The 18,913-nt window shown below is 38.4% G+C and overlaps 1 protein-coding gene across 4 annotated transcripts in view; it reads right to left on the bottom strand.

Moving 5' to 3' along the window:
- tnk2b (tyrosine kinase, non-receptor, 2b) overlaps window positions 1-18,913 on the bottom strand; it is a 117,897-nt gene that overhangs the window by 19,549 nt on the left and 79,435 nt on the right. For all 4 annotated transcript variants that reach the window (XR_007971277.1, XM_052134343.1, XM_052134344.1 and 1 more), the window contains 5 exons: window positions 10,628-10,840; window positions 2,154-2,306; window positions 1,590-1,867; window positions 1,222-1,348; window positions 798-1,039 (listed from right to left, as the gene is read on the bottom strand). Coding sequence is in view for 3 of the 4 variants with exons in the window: in XM_052134343.1 (XP_051990303.1) it covers window positions 798-1,039; window positions 1,222-1,348; window positions 1,590-1,867; window positions 2,154-2,306; window positions 10,628-10,840 (1,013 nt within the window). In the remaining variant the exon portion in view is untranslated. The remainder of the gene's footprint in view (window positions 1-797; window positions 1,040-1,221; window positions 1,349-1,589; window positions 1,868-2,153; window positions 2,307-10,627; window positions 10,841-18,913) is intronic.

The raw sequence follows: 18,913 nt of genomic DNA on the forward strand, positions 1-18,913 counted from the left end.
ATCACAGGCAAAATCCCTGTTAAAGGACCTTAATGCAATAATTCACCATGTGTTTGGCATGGTGGCATGAAGGAAAGATGTAAAAAAAAAATACGGCTCCACTCCACTCACATACTCTGACTCCACAGTGGCTGGTAAATCAGCAAAATTACCCACCACTACGCATGAAAAATCTGCATTTGCCAGGTGTTCATTTGAAAACTTGTTCACCAGGAGTAGGCTGTATGACAAATTCTGGAGAAAGGAAATCAAAACAGTGTCATTAGGGGGCCTATGTAGCTCATTGTTAAAGACACTCGCTACCACCCCTGGAGTTCGTTAGTTTGCTAATTCGAATCCCAGGTGGTTGCTAGGGAGGGTAGAGTAACATGGGGTAACCTCTTCGTGGTCGCAATAATGTGGTTCATTTTAGAATGATGATAAGATGCACGGGTTGATGGTCTCAGACGCGGAGGCAGCTGGGATTTGTCCTTCGCCACAAATTGACTTCAAGCTTTGCAATCGCTCCCACATTTTCTGTTGGAAAAGTATCTCTAGAAAGTTTTAAATGATCAGGTGAAAGATCCCCAGTGAGCCACTTTTTTTTAACAAAGAGCAACTTGTGGCTCGCGAGCCATAGGTTCCCGACACCTGTTCTAGACAGAAGAACTGGAAAAGCTCTTCGTGTTTGGAGGGTTCATATTTATATTTGGTTATTCCTGACAAAAAATAAATAAATGAAAAAATAAAAAGTATGACAGATCTAATCATTTCCTTAGAATAACAACATAAGCATGAAGATGATTGTAAGGGCTCACCTGCCCTCTATGATGGTAATGACATCATTCATCTGGATCTGAAGCTTGTCAGGCTCATCAAAGTCTTGCAGGGCCCTCATGTCAGTAGGCATGGTCTCCACTAGAAACTCCCTTAGAGCCACGAAGGTGGGCCTGTCATCTGTTTTCTGAGCCCAACATTGCATCATGACATTATAGATGTCCAGAGGACAGTCCTCTGGTTTAGGCAGTCTTTCACCCTCCTTATCGATTTTGTGGAGGATCTATCACAAACACAGAGATATATCATCTCACTCAGTAAATTAATTTTACCATGTTCAAATAAATAGAAGCACATCTGATAATAGGTTCTCAAATTTCAGATATTTTTTTAATTTAAATTACTTAGGTTGATTTAGGTCAGTGTTTATGAGTGACTGGAAGTGAGTGAATGAAAAGGAGGCACCTGACTACCATTGAGGCCCAGCCAAGGCTCCTGGCCATAGGTAAACATCTCCCAAAGTGTCACACCAAACATCCATATGTCTGTGGCATGAGAAAACGTGCGCGTCTTCAGGCTCTCTGGGGCACACCTAGGTAAAACCCATGCAAAAAAAATAAAAATACACAGCATGTAGAAATTAAATCAGCAGAACATTATGCCTGTAAATGAAAGACCTAAATGAAATAAGGATCATGCAGAATTAATTTATTCAAAACAGGTGCCACAAACAATGACCTCATACAATTGCAAGCTGAATCCTGAGCTCTGGCTTGCCAGAAATCAACCAAGTTTAAACAGTCCAGCCCTTACCCCTCAACCCATCATCTCACCAGGCAAAAGGGACTTTGCGATGCTCTTGCATGACGTAATGATCATTATTCTTGGGCAGCGCCCTCATCAGTCCAAAGTCTCCTATTTTAACCAGCTCACTGGAAGCCAGCAAGATGTTTCTGGCGGCGAGATCTCGGTGGATGAAGCGTTTGGACTCTAGGTAAGCCATGCCATTGGAAATCTGGATGGCGTACTGACACAAGGTGGAAATGAGGAAATGGCCTAGGTTCTTTCGCAAACGATCTAGCATTGAGCCCAGAGGTGCAAGCTCAGTCACCTTAGAGAGAGAAAGATAGATGGGACATGGAGGGTAGAAAAGCAAGGGGGAGAAGAGGAGAGCATATTCAATTTCATTTCATAACTATTGAAAAAGTAACCCGACAAGAAGCATCTTGCCATCGGAGACAATGAACACTGCCAATCACGAATAGTCTGAGAGAGCACACAAATGTCAGGCCTTATTTTAGCCCACCCCCTCCCTTCTCAAGACCTTGATATTTTAGCACCCTGTCTTTGCCACAAATTTGATTTAGATGAGGGTGCACACACACATACACACTCACCATCTTCATGGGGTGTGTGAGAATGACTCCATAGAGACGGATGAGGTTCTGGTGGTCAAGAGAGTGCATGGCATTGACCTCCCGGATGAAGTCGTCCAGAGCATCTGGCTGGTTAAGCACGTCTGTCTTCAAACACTTCACTGCCACATTAAGCTGAGGAGGACATGTTGAGAGAATGAAACTCTAGACTAAAATATAATCATAATATTAAGACAATTTCACAATATCTCCATTCTGCCAAAAAAAAAAAAAACCCTGTATCTGTATTTAAGGGCCAAGGCATCCGTCTTTGCTGGGGAGAGCTGTCAGCAGCTGGACTGACCTATACACATTACAATCCTCCACACACCAGGGTTATTTTCATAAACTAAAACTGAAATGAAAATTATTGATTAAAAACATTTTCATAAACTGAAATAAAATAAATATTTCAAAATAAATGAAAAACTAAAACTACACGAAACTAACAGCATTTATTAAAAAACTAACTGAAATAAAATACAAATTCTCATGTCATGTAATGCACATGTGGCATATAAGACTGATATATGAAGATGACAAGTCTTTATTTAAAAACAAGTATAAAACAAAATTTCATGATCTTGAATGGTGAAGTTACTGTTTACACACACAAACACTGCTGTTTTTAATTTCCAAAGTGCTGTCGCTGTGACAGATATGAGGTCAAATATAATCTAATGATGATGTTATATGACAACATGTAACAGGAGGTACAGATCCCGTCTCCACCACAGCAGCACATGGACTACTGTTTGTAAAAATAACATCATACTGCTAAAATGATGTCTTTGCATTTATTTTGAATGCAGTAAATAATACTGTTCTATCAAAAATGCCTGTTATTACGTTTTGATAAGGAATATGATCATATTAGGTAAAAATATTATTTATTATTGTATGTGGGTGAATAATTTAAGCAGTTAAGACACATATTGTATGTCTGATGGTAGTTTTCTTTTCTAAGTACACAAATTCTAAGGCTTTAGAGGCATGTTAAACGTGACGATATGTATTCATCAACCTGTTACATGTCCGGCATAATGATACAGGCTCATTGTTTAAAATAGTTTTGCAAATAATTCACAAAAGAACATAATTTCTTTGCTGCAAACTATAGATATTCCTTTATAATAACATTTATTAACATTAACAGACTACAAAGCTTAAAAGATTATTAAAAATGCAGTACTGCCTATTTCCACCATTGAAATCTGCTGCTCAAAAAAACCCAGATGTGCGGTTTCCTGCGGATTCAGGTCCTACTGTGGCGAAGGCTGGCATACTGGGGTAACAGGTGCAATACTATGGCAAAGGCACTAGAGTGTTAGCGTTAGCTCATGTAAATATGACAAATTACTAGGGATGCACCGAAATTTCGGCCGCCGAAAATATGAGCAAAAAGGCCGAAAATATATACCTCCTTGCCCCACCCCTCAGTGCTCTGATTTCACTCTGGATCGATCTAGCCCTTATCACGGCGCTACCAAACAAAGGCCGATCATGTCAATGGTGTGGAAATTCTACAAAGTTTCTGATAAGGACATCACATTTGTGATCTGCAGTGTTTGTTCAGCAGAACTTTCAAGATAAATATATACAGAGTACAGCAAGAGATTCTACAGGAAAGCGCCCCGATCCACAGCAGTGCCACAACTAGCGCAGCTACACCACAACTTGAGACGTATGTAGCTGAACTACGCCAGAAGCTACAATCCCCTTGACTACGGTCGCATAAACAAAGACCGCTTTCCTTTGCTTGCGCAGACTGCGCACAGGTATTTATCTGCCCAAGCACAGCACAGAGAGTGAGAGACTGTGCAGTGCAGCATCTCATGTTCTTGATGAGCTTTCTGACAGGAGAGACTGTCAGAACGTTTAGCAACTTTTGTTCTTGAAGAGAAACCTGTCACTTGTACTTAAATAGAAAGCAGTCCAATATGATGTGTATAGCAATTACATTACACTTGTTCTTCACTCGAGGATACATCTGTCGTTTACAGTTGAGGTTGGATTTAGTTCAATTACTGCTGTTTTGCACTGTTGTTTTGCACAATCATTTTCACTTAGTGTACATACGTTTACATAAACAGAATAGAGCACTGATCTATATATATAATTATATATTATAGTTATATATAGATCAGTGGAATAGAGGCCCTCTGCCATTCTGTGTTCTGCCTTTTGTTTCAATTAAAATTACTGTTGCATATTTAAACTTTTTCAAAGATGTTAGCTAAGTTCATTACTTGACTGTTGTTTTGCATATAATAGTTTTCTAAAACTTTACATTATTTGGATAATTGTTAATAAAATCTGTAAAATTTGATTTTTACAGAACTGAATGAAGAATAATATTTAATAATGTTTTAATATATTTTTTGTCCAATATTGGTGTTACCATCCATCCATCCATCCATCCATCCATCGGCAACCGCTTATCCTGTGTACAGGGTCGCAGGGGGCTGGAGCCTATTCCAGCTAACATTGGGCGAAAGGTGGGGGACACCCTGGACAGGTCGCCAGTCCATCGCAGGGCCACACATAGACAGACATACACTCACACTCACACTCACCTCCACATCCACATCCACACCTAGGGCAATTTTTTTGGAGACACCAATTAACCTAGCCTGCATGTCTTTTGGATGGTGGGAGGAAGCCGAGTACCGGAGAGAACCCACGCAGACACAGGGAGAACATGCAAACTCCACACAGAAAGGCCGGGGCAACCAGGGTTTGAACCCACGACCTTCTTGCTGTGAGGCGACAGTGCTAACCGCTGCACCACCGTGCCTATAATATTGTATATTATAGGCACGGTGGTGTATATGGATAATATAATATTGTATATTATATTATCCATATAATAATGTATAATATTAATACAATTATACACAAATTATTATTTTTGTTTTTCTTAAATAGGTAAAAAAAAAAAAAAATGTAAATTGCGGTTTCGGTTTTCGGCCAAGTGCATCCTGGATTTTCAGTTTCGGTTTCGGCCCAGAATTTTAATTTCGGTGCATCCCTACAAATTACACATAATCTAATACAAATATCTTTCAATCATCATCAAGTTATTATAACTAGGGATGCACCGATCCGATACCTGGATCGGTATCGGCTCCGATACTGAAGGGTTTAGACGGATCGGGTATAGGTCTGACGAGTCCGATCCTAATCCGATACTGTGTGTTAGTTACTGTCAAGCTCAAAAACATAAAAGAACCATAAAAACACAATTAAAGTAGTTCATATGACTTGAGCATTTTAATCAAAGCCACTTGAAGACGTGCAATAGCTCTGTGAATCACAAAAGGCTGTGTTTAATAAGTAAATATGCACTAGCAGCTCCAGCGTGTTATTGAATGGTACTTCTCTGACACGCACACACGCGCGTGGCTATTTTTTAGCCTTCACGCGGTACACAATATTTGAGCACTACTCACAAACAACATCTCAGATATACATGCTCAATAGTTCGGTTCACTTATAATATGCATTTAGAAGTGTGCCGGAGGTGCATTTGACCAGAATTTGAATGAGAAGCGAATTAAACTACTGTGAACTTGCCTACAAACAGACACACTTACAGGACTTCCTGGAGATTTCAGAATGTCAAAATAAAAGGGTGAGAGTTTATAAGTTAAAGGTGCATGATTGAGATATATTACTATATATTACTATTATAATATATTATTATAATTTGTTTTTATATTTATAATAATATTTAAGTTGAATGGGTTCCAAAAAAATAACTGTGTGAATGAAAAGTGAGCTGATATCTCACAACCAAATTGAACAAAAAAGAAATCTGAATCCTTTAAAGTCCAGATACAAGCTGAATTTGTTTTGCAAAAAAGCACATTTACTGATTAATTATACTGGAATTACTGTTAATTTTGCTGCTACATTATCCAGTATACTAGTTAATAATAAAGTGTTTCTTAATAAGCTATACATTTATATTGAAATAATTTGTTGTTAGAGGTTTGTGTTTCTTTACGAGCGCACCCAATTAGTTCCACACAATAATGTAAAGATATTCTAAACTAATTATGTAATATAACAACACTGGTATCGGATCGGGAGATAATGAGATTTCCAATATCGGAAGAGAAAAAGTGGTATCGGTGCATCCCTAATTATAACAGCTTCATTTACTGATTTCATGTATGTTTCATTCATAGAATGAAGCAGGAAGCATAATATTTCTAGAATTTGCAGCCTGAGTCCAGTGCCAGATCCAGAACTGTTCAAAAAACTTATACAAATACCAGCGATCGCTTGGAAAATATTGACAGACCATACTTTTTGTAGTCATCTATATATTCATTTAGGTCTGAAATGATTAGTCGACATTATCAACAATGTGGACAATAAAAATTGTCGAGAAAAAGGTTTGATCTAATTTAATTTAACATGAGATCACTTTAATCTCTAATGATGAGAGCAGAACTGCAGATCGCACTTGACTTAAGAGAGGAAGAATTACACAGCTCAACTTTAAACTTTCCAAAAAGCTTCAGGTGATATAGATCGCAAAGTATGAGGGAATTATAATACAAAAATACAAAGTAAATACAGAAGCACTCTCGTTGTGGAATAAGTGGAGCAGGAGCTGCTGCTCCGCTCCACTGAAGGAAAACTTGAGTGTCAAGCGTATTTAAAGGAAACACCCCGACGTTACATCTTAAATACAGTTATATTTAATGCGTTATAGATTTATTGAAGTTCAAATCATATTCAAGCAGATCATGTAATTAGGAAGTCCAAAACATGCATTTTTCTGTGCGGTCAGCGCCTCTTCTATGAGTTGAGCGAATGTCCCGATCTGAGGGGGAGAGACTGAAACTGCATCTGGCTGATGCACACTCTGTCACGGGGACGCTCCTCCCTCAAACGCACACGCTTAATGCAGCTAGATAATAACGTATTGGCTCGCAACTTATTTAATCATAATATAAGTCACTGTGCATTTCTTATCATGAAGAACATTTGGCAATAAGCAGCTTTATTAATATGAGAGAGGTTTTTTTTTGTGAGTTAAAGATGGATTGATGTGAACAGAAAGGTGAGAGAGGAAGTCTTCACCCCATTATACACTGCAACAGTAAATTTTGCAGTAAATTTCTTTACTGAATTAAATTTATAAAAAGTATTTTTCCCTTTAATTCGGTTAAGAGCTAATGATTAATCGTTGCAATAATCACAGAATAGTCGTATAATTGTGTAATAATCGTTAGATTAATCCATTAACAAAATAAACGTAAGTTGCAGCCCTATATTCATTACATCTTACATCAGACTAAAAATGTGTTTTTCGCTTTACACAGAGTTTATACGTATAGATCCAAATGAGGAAGTCTGTTCATGTGGTCTCTGATGTTCATATTTGGATCATTTCTGCACTGCAGCGGCTTCTGGCTTTGTAGTTGAATGGATAACATACTATATTTAACAGACGACCACGGAGTTCAAGATTATACGAGACAAGCATCATATCGCATGCAGTAAATGTAAACATATAAAAGTGACTGAGCTCGCAGTCGGTACATTGAGCATCAACAGTTAACAAGAGTTTATGTTTAACATGAATTTGAGTTCATTTGAAATTTTCAAACATTTAACTTTTATGCTTTTGAATTGCTTTTGTTTTGTTCTTTGTGACTTTGACCATTATGTTACTGTTATTATGCACAAGTATGCTGAGTCCAAGTAAACTGTGCAAATTTTAAGTGTATTTAGTAAGTTTGCCAAGCTTAAATTCAAACGTCTTGCTTTGGTCTACACTCGGGAAGTGTTCTGTTAACTCTCAAAACTATAATTACTAAAGCTGAAACTAAAATATATAAAAACGAAATAGAAATGTGTTTTGAAATTAAACTAACAAAATCATTAACAAAACTAACAAAAACTAAACTGAAATTAATAGCAAATTTGAAAAAGATAGAAAATAAAAACTGATTTGAAAATGCTAAACTATAATAACCTTGCCACACACACACATGCTAATGACCCCCTCTGAGACCTGCAATTACACTGTTACTGGTCTTTGGAGTACAGAGTACAATAACAGAACAACATTATTCCCTGTAGTTCCATCTCACATTTTTAGGAAATAACGCAGGTTATTTCAAGCTAAATTATGACCAGACCCATCCGCATTACTAATTGTTTTATTTTCTGAAGAAAATGTCAGTTGTACTTGACCATGCAAACATTTCCACCACAATGCTAGTGCACTTAAAGATACAATACTGAAATAATTTCACAAACATGCACACATAGCAAGGAGAATGTATTCATGATAAGATCTCAGCAAATATCAAAAAAGAGCTGGCGGCCGTTTATTGCACTTATTTGCACAAAGCGCGGAAAAGCGAGAAGTTCGTGAAATGTGCGTGAGGTTTAATTAGGGCTGTCACGATTATGAAATTTGGCTGATGATTAATTGTCAAACAAATAACTGCGATTATGGCAATTAATTGTCTATTTTATGGCTATGGTGATTAATTGTCTTTTTAAGGGCTTTCACGATTAATTATCATATAAATTGTCATATTTCTTAAGGTATGAGGTTTTATGTATGTGTGCTTCATACATCTTAAGAAGTCATTTTACACATTTAACTTGAAAAATATAAATAAAAAATAAAACAGGGATATGTCAATAAATTAAGTTTTAAATATCAAAATATTTTCAAATATGTAAAATATGTCTTTTTTGTCATCTTTAGTTTGTCAATTTTACATTTACACAGTTGTTTTTTTTAACTAATTGATTGTACATTTTATATATATATATATATATATATATATATATATATATATATATATATATATATATATATATATATACACACACATACATACATACATACATACACATACAGACAGACAGACAGACAGACAGACATACATACATACATACATACATACATACATACATATATATATATAAAATGTTTACATATATTTTATTTATATAATATTTGATTATATTATGCAATAGTAAAATATCCCAATTTCTTCATTTTCATGTTATTTTAATGCTCTGATTAAACAAACAAGCCCTTATTTATCATGACACAAAACCTTTGAGATTTCTTTTCATCATTTCATCACTCCACAGAGGTAAACGTGCATTTCCTCTGGGTTACCACGTGTATGAACCAGAAATATTTGCCATAACACGATGGATTAAAGTGAAACTGAAGCCCTTTGCGTTCACTGTCACAGTTTATTTTTGTTCGTTCATATTTTTGCGTGAGTTTGGCACGAGCCTCTGCTGACAGTGTGCGCATCAGAGAGCCAGAGGCTCTTCATGCGGTCTTCCGAAACAGGAGTTGGTTGGCGTCCGCAGTGCGGCTCAGTGACGATCGGACTAGGAGTTCAACTGAATGGCACACAAATGTGGCCTTCATGGCATTTATACAGTATATTCGCTTAAAATTCCATTATTTGGGCATTAAAATGTGTTGGAATTAGACTGCCAAATAATCGCGGTTGTCTCAAATAACCGCGGTTAGATCAGATGGTTATTTAATAATCACGAAAGGCCTAGTTTTAATTTTATTTTCGAATTATTCTAATCGTTTCCTGCTTCCCAATACATTGATCTCCTCTTGTGTTCTCTGCATTTCATTGGCTTTTGGTCATTACAGAGTTCTCGCAACTCAGGACAGTGTGCACACCTGACAACTAGTCGGCCATATTTCAAACAGCTTTGTATTCTGTCGTAGCCTCTGTGACAAGTGGGGGCTAGTCGCAGGAGTGTGCACACTGATCCTTGCCTTAGCAATAACAATGACAGAACATAACATGCATCAAAACAACAGGAGGTTTACATACATCTTGTACTACACAATAATTTTATTCAGTATAGCGCAATAAATCAGTGTTTGATTGGCACAGATGGCCAAAGGAAAGATGTTCCCATTTGTGTAACATGTGCAAAGAACCCTTTGGTAAGCAACATGCACTATCACTACAGCCTCCAGCTCAGTTCACATGACATCTGAACCCTCATCAGGCTATTAGAGGCCATCTCCCACCAGCCTCCTCTTGAGATCGCAGCTGCTACAATGACACACAGAGATCAGATCTGAAACAGGATGTACACATGGAGCCCTGGAACATTTGAAGGGAAAGGTGGGACCGTAGTTACAAAGTGTCTGAAAGCTAATCTTGTGCTGATCTAGGGTTCTGAGTGCGACAAACAATGTTCCTGCCAAAAATGTGTTTCAGACATTAGTGTTTGTGTGTGTGTGTCATGATGTTTAGCACATATTTCAAAATAAATCAACAGCACAGCCTGAATCCTTATCCTGAATCTGTCCCAGTACGTAAATGAGGAGGTGCCTACATTTTGCATCTGCAAAGCTTATGTTTTTAACAATGCCCCCTCTGTTTTTCCAAACACTTCAATTCTTTCACTTCTCATCCACTCACCACTTTCCCGTTTGGCGTGAACCACTCTCCACGCTTGACCACACCAAAGGAGCCGTCGCCCAGTTTTTCATAGAGGGCCAGGTCCTTCTCACTGATAAGGCAGGTGAGAGCCTGTTGCTGGCCATCCACCGGAGGCGGCGTGGGGGAAAGTTTCCGGAACGTACTGGCTGGCTGGGGATTAAAATCTCCATCTGGTCTCTTACCACTGAACACCTGAAGGAGAAAAAACAACAAATTCAAGATTTGAAAACAAACACAAAACTTTAATTTAAAACACAAAACTGCTGTGCTAAGAATAAGAATAGGAATCTAAATGTATAATTGTGAGCAGACATAACAAAATTGAATCTGCCGCTTTAGTGTGGTTTCTAGAAAATGTTGTCTGGCTAGTCTCTCTTCAATTGCAGTAATGAAATCAATTAATAGTTAACATCCCAAAGCCAAAAGAAGGATATCAGTAATAATCACAGAGAAAGAGAAAGGCAATTACAGATAGCGCTGCTCTTTTGAACTCTTATCAGCTTATGAGGCACCTTGCATGAGAAGCTTGTGGGTCGGCCAGGGAGAGCGGAGTTATCAAGAAGCAGGGTGTGGGCTGAGGAAATTCAGATCCAGCAAACTCAAGTGACAAGAAGGGCGGGTGAAGGAAGCCGGAGTGACTCCAGGGTATTTCTTCTGTTGAAAATCTTCCACCAAAGCGGTGATATTAGTTATATTCATCTCACATTCTGTGCTTTATTAGGGGTGTAATGATTCATTGATCTGGATCGATGCACCGATCGAATAACCAACGATCCAATGTTAATATCAATACTGACATTATTTTAAGATGTACATTTATTCTGGGGGCCTGGGTAGATCAGCATTGACGCTGACTACCATCCCAGGAGTCGTGTGAGATCGAATCCAGGGTGTACTGAGTGATCCAGTCAGGTCTCCTAAGCAACCAAATTTTTGCATGGTAGAGTCACATGGGGTAACCTCCTTGTGGTCTCAATTACTGGTTCTCACTCTCGATGGGGTGCGTGGTAAGTTGAGCGTGGATTGCGGAGAGTAGCATGAGCCTCCACATGGTGAGAGTCTCCACAGTGTCATGCACAATGAGCCACGAGATAAGATGTGCAGATTGACAGTCTCAGAAGCGGAGGCAATGGAGACTTGTCCTCCACCACCCGGACTGAGGTGAGTAACCACGCCACCACAAGGACCTACTAAGTAGTGGGAATAGGACATTCCATTCCATTACACTATTACATTAATTTCACTTTATAAGCACTAAATACGCTATTCATGTGGGACACAGATATGCACGGGGTCTTTGAATCCAAATTGTGCTCTCTGTACGCGTGCTTCAACCAGGCTTCCCACGAAACCCGAGCTCCAGTGACAGGATCAGTTATTTAAAATGTGACTTTCACTTATGTGTGATGTTTTCTTAATATTATTATATGTATAATTTTTTCAACATCTGAATTACCTTATTTTGTTGTGGATGTCTCAATGTGGGTACTAAATTTGCACTTTTCCGAGAGCTCAATAAAATATAAAATTATATTTTGGTTGCATTTGAGGGTAAAATGTCTTACTGATTGTGTAAAATAGGCACATAATATCGGAATATCGATTGCAGGGCCCTGAATCTAATAAAAATTAAGGCAGACTTTTAAGAATCTGCAAATATTGGATCGCAGGCCAAGAGAATCTATATAAGATCGTATCACGATGAAACATCCGATTTACCTCCTATGCTTTATAAGCACTATATATGCTTCTCATCTAAGATGCGCATCTGCTGTTGACGGCTGGTTTAAGACGAGTATCGCGTGAGCCATCTTAGAATCACGCCAATGATCTGCTGTGCACTATCCTATCTCTGGAGCATGCAGGTGCATACAAGTTTACCAGACTTTCTGAATCACAGTCCTGCTGATATAGTGACAAAGCACAATTACGAGTGTGATATTACTTTACTAAACATCACGTATGGTTGTTTTACATGTCAATCAGATGGCTGCTCACCGGTTCTTACATTGAGAAATTAAGCCTAAGAGATTATTTAAATAAGATTATATCAACATAGATTGAAAATAGCAAAACGTTAAAAGTCATTTTCGAATGTATTTTATAATATTTTGTTTTAGTTTGTACTGTAGTGCACATATATATAGTTTCATTTGAGTTTTTGACTTTGACATTTTTTTTATTTTAGTTTACAAAAGTATCTTTTCACTGCCAGTTTTTGTCATAGTAATGATTTTTGTTCATGAAAATAACCTTGAATGAGGTAAGGGAAAATAACTTGTTTTTGCCCTGAATAAAGTTTATTTCCCTTACCCCACTGACAAGTAGTATATATATATATATATATATATATATATATATATATGACCATATAAGCATGAACATTACTAAACATATCTTGTCATTTTTATACGCAAGTCACTTTGTCTTGTTTTAATAATGTAGATTATTACTGGAAAACAAGACAAAAATACTCAATAAGAAAAAATATTTTGCCGTGTAACCCTATATCATAAATAAACAAAAAAAACAACATCAGATTAGCCGGAGACACAGTGATGAAAAAAAAAGAGAGAGTAAACAGAAATAGAGGAGAATGGAATGCAATGTTCGCAGCCTTGAGAGTGAGCCCAGATTTGATGGACAGGCTGAAAATAGATGAACTGAACTGAGACCCGAGTGAATGTAGAGGATCTAGACAGAGCCTTGAACCCCAGATGATAGTCTGATAACATACACATAGGAAACATACATTACACACTGGCGAATGTGTAGAAAATCCAAACACACACAAGTTTTCTTATATCATAGACAAATAGTAGATTTTATTGTGTTTACACACGCACACTCTTTATATAATTATATATAAAAAAAACGCTGTATAAATTAACACAATATATCATGTCTCCGTACTGTGACAAGGAACTTTCCTTCCATCTGAGCAATTCAAGCTTGAAGTACCACCTGTTTTCAGCAGGGGGCAGTAAGCTAAACTTCTGCTTTTGGGCAACAAGCAGCTCGAACAGACAGAGAACAAACCACACTAATCCAACAACAGACAACACAAGATGAAAACACATTCTTGCATTCAAACACTGCTGATGGAGTGCAAATACTAACGCAGGGATCTCAAGATGTGTTTTTCTAAGTTTCAAACTATGTTTATCTTGACACTGCAACCTAAAAACAGTGTTTATGGTACGACGCAACCGAGGCACAGCAAAAGTATCTGAAGCACTAAAGTGTGATGCAGGTGTACACTGACGCGTCCTTAGAAAAGACCTTATAATAAATTGATCTCAGACTGATTGACGAATTCAATTTGAAAATGAGTGTGTGAACTGTAGGCCAATTATAGGCAGATGACATAAGTTCAAAAATATGGAAACAAAATATTAGATAATGCATTAGGTATCATGAACAAACAATTAACAATATATTTGTTACAGCATTTATTAATTTTGGTTAATATTAGTTAATAAAATACAGTTTTGATCGTTCATGTTATTTCATAATGCATTATCTAATGTTAACAAACACATTGACTCATTCATTGAAAGGGTGTGTTCAAAATATGAAGTTGAATTAGTTTAATTAGAGAATTGATTAATTATGTGAAAAAACAGGTGTCATTAATTGTCATTTATTGAGGAAGTAGGGAAGCAAATGTTTCACACATTGTTATAAAACATATTTCCTTCTGAATTGCAAAGTAAAATGGTCCGTTCCAAACATTGTTGGAGAAACAACATAATTTGATTCAAAAGTTGATTGGGAGGGGAAATCTGCAGGGGAAGTGCAGCAAAATATAGGATGCTCCGCTAAAATGACCTCAAATGCTTTAAAATTGCAACAAAAACCCGAAACATGTGGAAGTAAAGGAGCAACTACTGTTAAAATGGGTCGAAGAACAGTCAGAATGGCAAAGATTTAGCCAATCATCACCTCCAGAAAGATCAAAGATGATCTGAATTTACCTGTAAGTACTGTTACAGTCAAAAGACATTCGATCGAAGCTAAGCTATCAGCAAAAAGCCTCCGTAAAGCACCATTGTTGAAAAAAATGGCATGTGCAGAATCAGTTCCAATTTGCCAAAGAACACATCGATTGGCCCAAAGAGAAATGGCGTAACATTCTGTGGACTGATGAGAGTAAATTTCCTTTTCGGGTCTAGTGCTCATCGACAGTGTGCCAGGCAACCCGCGGGTACTGAATTCAAGCTACAGTACACTGTGAAGACAGTGAAGCATGGTAGTGCAAAAATCATGGTATGGGGATGTTTTTCATACTACGGTGTTGGGCCTATTTATCGCACACCAGGGATCATGGATCAGATTGAATATATAAAAATACTTGAAGAGATTATTTTGCTCTATGCCGAAGAGGAAATGCCGCTGAAATTGGTGTTTCAACAAGACAATGATCCCAAACACACGAGTAAGCGAGCAACATCTTGGTTCCAGACAAAAAGGATTGAGGTAATGGAGTGGCCAGCTCAATCCCCTGGGCTCAACCCCTCATCCTGGGCTGAAATACCCGTTTCTAGGTGCCAGAAGTTGGTTGACTCAATGCAATACAGATGTGCAGCAGTTATCAAAAAACAATGGTTATGCAACTAAATATTGAGTTTGAAGAGAAAAAGGTCCACACTGCTATTTTTTTAACAGATTAATATCCCTTTTCTTTCCATCCTGTAAAAGAATAACGCAGACTTGATAAAATGTGTCAATGCTTTGATTTGGAATTGAATATTTATTGTTCCCACTACATTTGAAATATGGAAATAAAAGCTATTTAAAAATATTTGCACTTTATTCACTTTTATTAATGCACTGCTAATGAACACAACTGTAAGTTAGAGATAAAATGTGGAAATGGTGTTTTAAAAACAGGGTTTGTAATCATTAATTGTCATGTCAATTGTGAGCCAGCAACGTTTTAGTGCACTGTGTGGATCTTTCAGATAGTCCCTAGAGCCCGACCAATATGGGATTTTTGAGAGCATTACGCATACCAATATTAGAGGGGGAAATTCACCGATTACCGATATGGTGGCAATATAGTCCATTTTTGAGCTGGAATGAAAACAGACCGATTTTGTTCACCGATTGTACTGATATGACTATGCAAAGGTTCTCAGAAGGCTGCTTTCTAAACAAATATTTTTATCAAAGAATACTTGACATTATTACTATTCATTGTCAACAAATTCTAGAAATGAACACTGATAAAAATAAAGTATAAATAAAAATACAATAAATAGCTAAATACAACTATTTGGAACTATCTGGAAAACCAGACTTATAACTATTAAATTTTATAAATGCAATGACTGGAATTGCCACGGAGAGTAAAAGATGGACTCATTGCCACGGAGAGTAAAAGATGGACATTTTTATTTACTTTCCAGCATTGCATCTCACCAACTAACAACATGGCATGAAATCAACACTCAACAGCCACAAATCCACCACTGCACCATTGTCTGCTGAGCTGCAAAATATCTATATATCGGTCGGGCACTAGTAAATATTCAACATCTATCCTATTTGGTCCGAACCGACAGGTCTACTGTGGCTCAAGTCGCAGATAATTTTAATGATGGTTAGAGGAGGAATGTGTCACAACACACAGTGCATCGCACCTTGCTGCGTAGACGCAGACCGGTCAGAGTGCCCATAATGACCCGTCCACCATCAAAAGCGCCTACAATGGGCACGCAAGCGTCTAAACTGGACCTTGGAGCAGTGAAAGAAGGTTGCCTAGTCTGATGAGTCCGTTTTCTTTTACATCAATTGGACTGTTGTGTACGTGTGCACCGTTTAATTGGGGAATTTATTAGATGGCAGCAGGATGCAATATGGGAAGACGACAATCCAGTGGAGGGAGTGTGATGCTCTGGGCAATGTTCTGCTGTGAACCCTTGGTCCAGCCATTCATATGTATGTCCATTTGACATGTGTCACCTACCTTAACATCATTGCAGACCAAGTAGACCCCTTCATGGCAATGGTATTCCCTGATGGCAGTGGCCTCTTTCAGCAGGACAGTGTGTACTGCCACACTGCACACATTGTTTAAGAATGGTTTGAGGAACATAATGAAGAGTTCAAGGTGTTGCCTTGGCCTCCAAATTCCCCAGATCTTAATCTGATTAAGCATCTGTGGGATGTGCTGGACTAACAAATTCAATCCATGGTGGCTCCACCTTGCAACTTACAGGACTTGAAGGATCTGCTACTAATGTCTTGGTGACAAATATCTCAGGACACTTTCAGGGGTCTTTTAGAGTCCATGACTCAGCGAGTCGGCACTGTTTTGGCTGCACACGGAGGACCAAAAGCATATTAGATAGGTGGTCATAATGTTTTTGCTCATCGGTGTACAGTATGTGTTTCAGTTAACATGAACGTGCAGTTTCTGGGGCCAAAGTTCAAGATGTTCTCTCATCCCACAGAGAGAGGAATGTGCACTGCGCACTGATGGTTTAGAAAAGAGCAATCATTTCACTCCCCAACCTGTGTGTATATCACTCCCACATACACACTTTCCTTCAAACACACTGTAAATTAACACACACATCAACAGCCTATCATCCTTAAATATATGTGTGAATAGGAGATTAATGGCATGGAACATCAAAATGAGCAGGAAAGGGATCGCCTTATTAAGTGGTCTCTCTAATTCTAGCTTTGGCACTATGTACACCCAGTGTTATAAATGAGCTACCAGTCAAATACAGAACCCCCCCCCCCCCCCAACCCCACATATTGTACATTCCAGCAGAGAAACATAGACACAAACACTGTAGGTGTATTAAAAGATAAAAAGCAAATGAGGATGGACAAAGAAAGAAAGAAATGAATAGATGTGCCTGTTACAACTACAAATGCAGTAACTGGTTGCTGTTTACACAGGTTTAAACTGACTCTGGCTCAAAAAAGGTCTTTGGTCAGTACCAACCAGACATCCAGCCATATGAAAACCAAGTCTCACATAACGGCCACGCTATAACCAGCCACACAGAAACAGCTCAGAGGAAATCATGCATTTATTCAGGTCAGTTTATGGTATGTCATAAAATATTTTGGGCATAACAAGCTGCTTTTATTTTCTGATAAGGCTCATCGCCTGTTTTTATCCCCCACACCAAATCAACACTCAAGAGTTGCACGCTCACGGACTTCCGGTATAGCCATGAAGGTGTGAGGTCGAAGGAAGAAGGGCTCCCGACCTACATTGTCAAACTAAACTTGTTACACGCCATATAGCGTCATTCATTGTTGATATACGCATTTAGAGCACCGCTGGTTGAATTATGAGTAACTCTAAGCAGAAGCAACCGCACCCTTCAGTGCCACCGACCACGAGAGCTACTGCTAGCATTGCCGGTAAGCTGGTAGCCATTGCCGCCACCCCCAATCTCGAAAAACAGGCCATGACAGAAACTTTTGAAACTGTCTCCATGGACCAGTTGATTTCTGAATGAACTAAACAGCGCATTAGTATCAGGGAAGATATCTCCGACTTGATTTGGGAATCTATCTGTCCTTTACAAAGCTCTGTAAATGCACTGAGAGAGACTGTGGATGGCTTTCAAAGCCGTTTAGCCACGACAGAATCCCTAGTTGGGGAGAATTTTGAAAAGCTGACAGTGGCCGAAAATAATATAAAAACTTTGCAAACGCATAACACATCTCTCCTTGACCGCATTGAAGATTTGGAGAATAGATCGCGAAGGGCTAACCTGAGGATTGTGAACATTCCGGAAGGGAGCGAAAACGGTCATGATCCCGTTATTTTCATTGCTGAGATGTTGCTAGAGATGACGGGCATGGAGGTCTTCAACAAGCCACCAGCACTTGAGAGAGCGCACCGATCACCCAGTCAAAAGCCAACTGACGGCCGTAAACCACGTCCATTTGTGGTGTGCTTTCACAGTTTCCAAGAAAAGGAGCAATTACTGCGATGGGCAAGGCGGCATGAGGCTAAATACAAGGGGAATCCAGTCAGAATCTACCCAGATCTCAGCGCTATCCTTTCAAGGAAACGCGCGTCTTACAATGGCATCAAGCAATCACTCAACCAGAAGAACATTCGATTTCAACTGCTCTACCCGGCTCGTCTGAGAGTGACTTTTAATGAAGAAACTTTCATATTCAACACACCGGAGGAGGCGAAACAGTTCTACGATCAACGTATCAATGTTTAGGATTTCCAGGATTATTCTAATTGTTTATTTTACGCTCAAAGTTTCCCTTTGA

Source organism: Xyrauchen texanus, chromosome 9 (assembly GCF_025860055.1).
Source record: "Xyrauchen texanus isolate HMW12.3.18 chromosome 9, RBS_HiC_50CHRs, whole genome shotgun sequence".
Lineage (NCBI taxonomy): Eukaryota > Metazoa > Chordata > Actinopteri > Cypriniformes > Catostomidae > Xyrauchen > Xyrauchen texanus.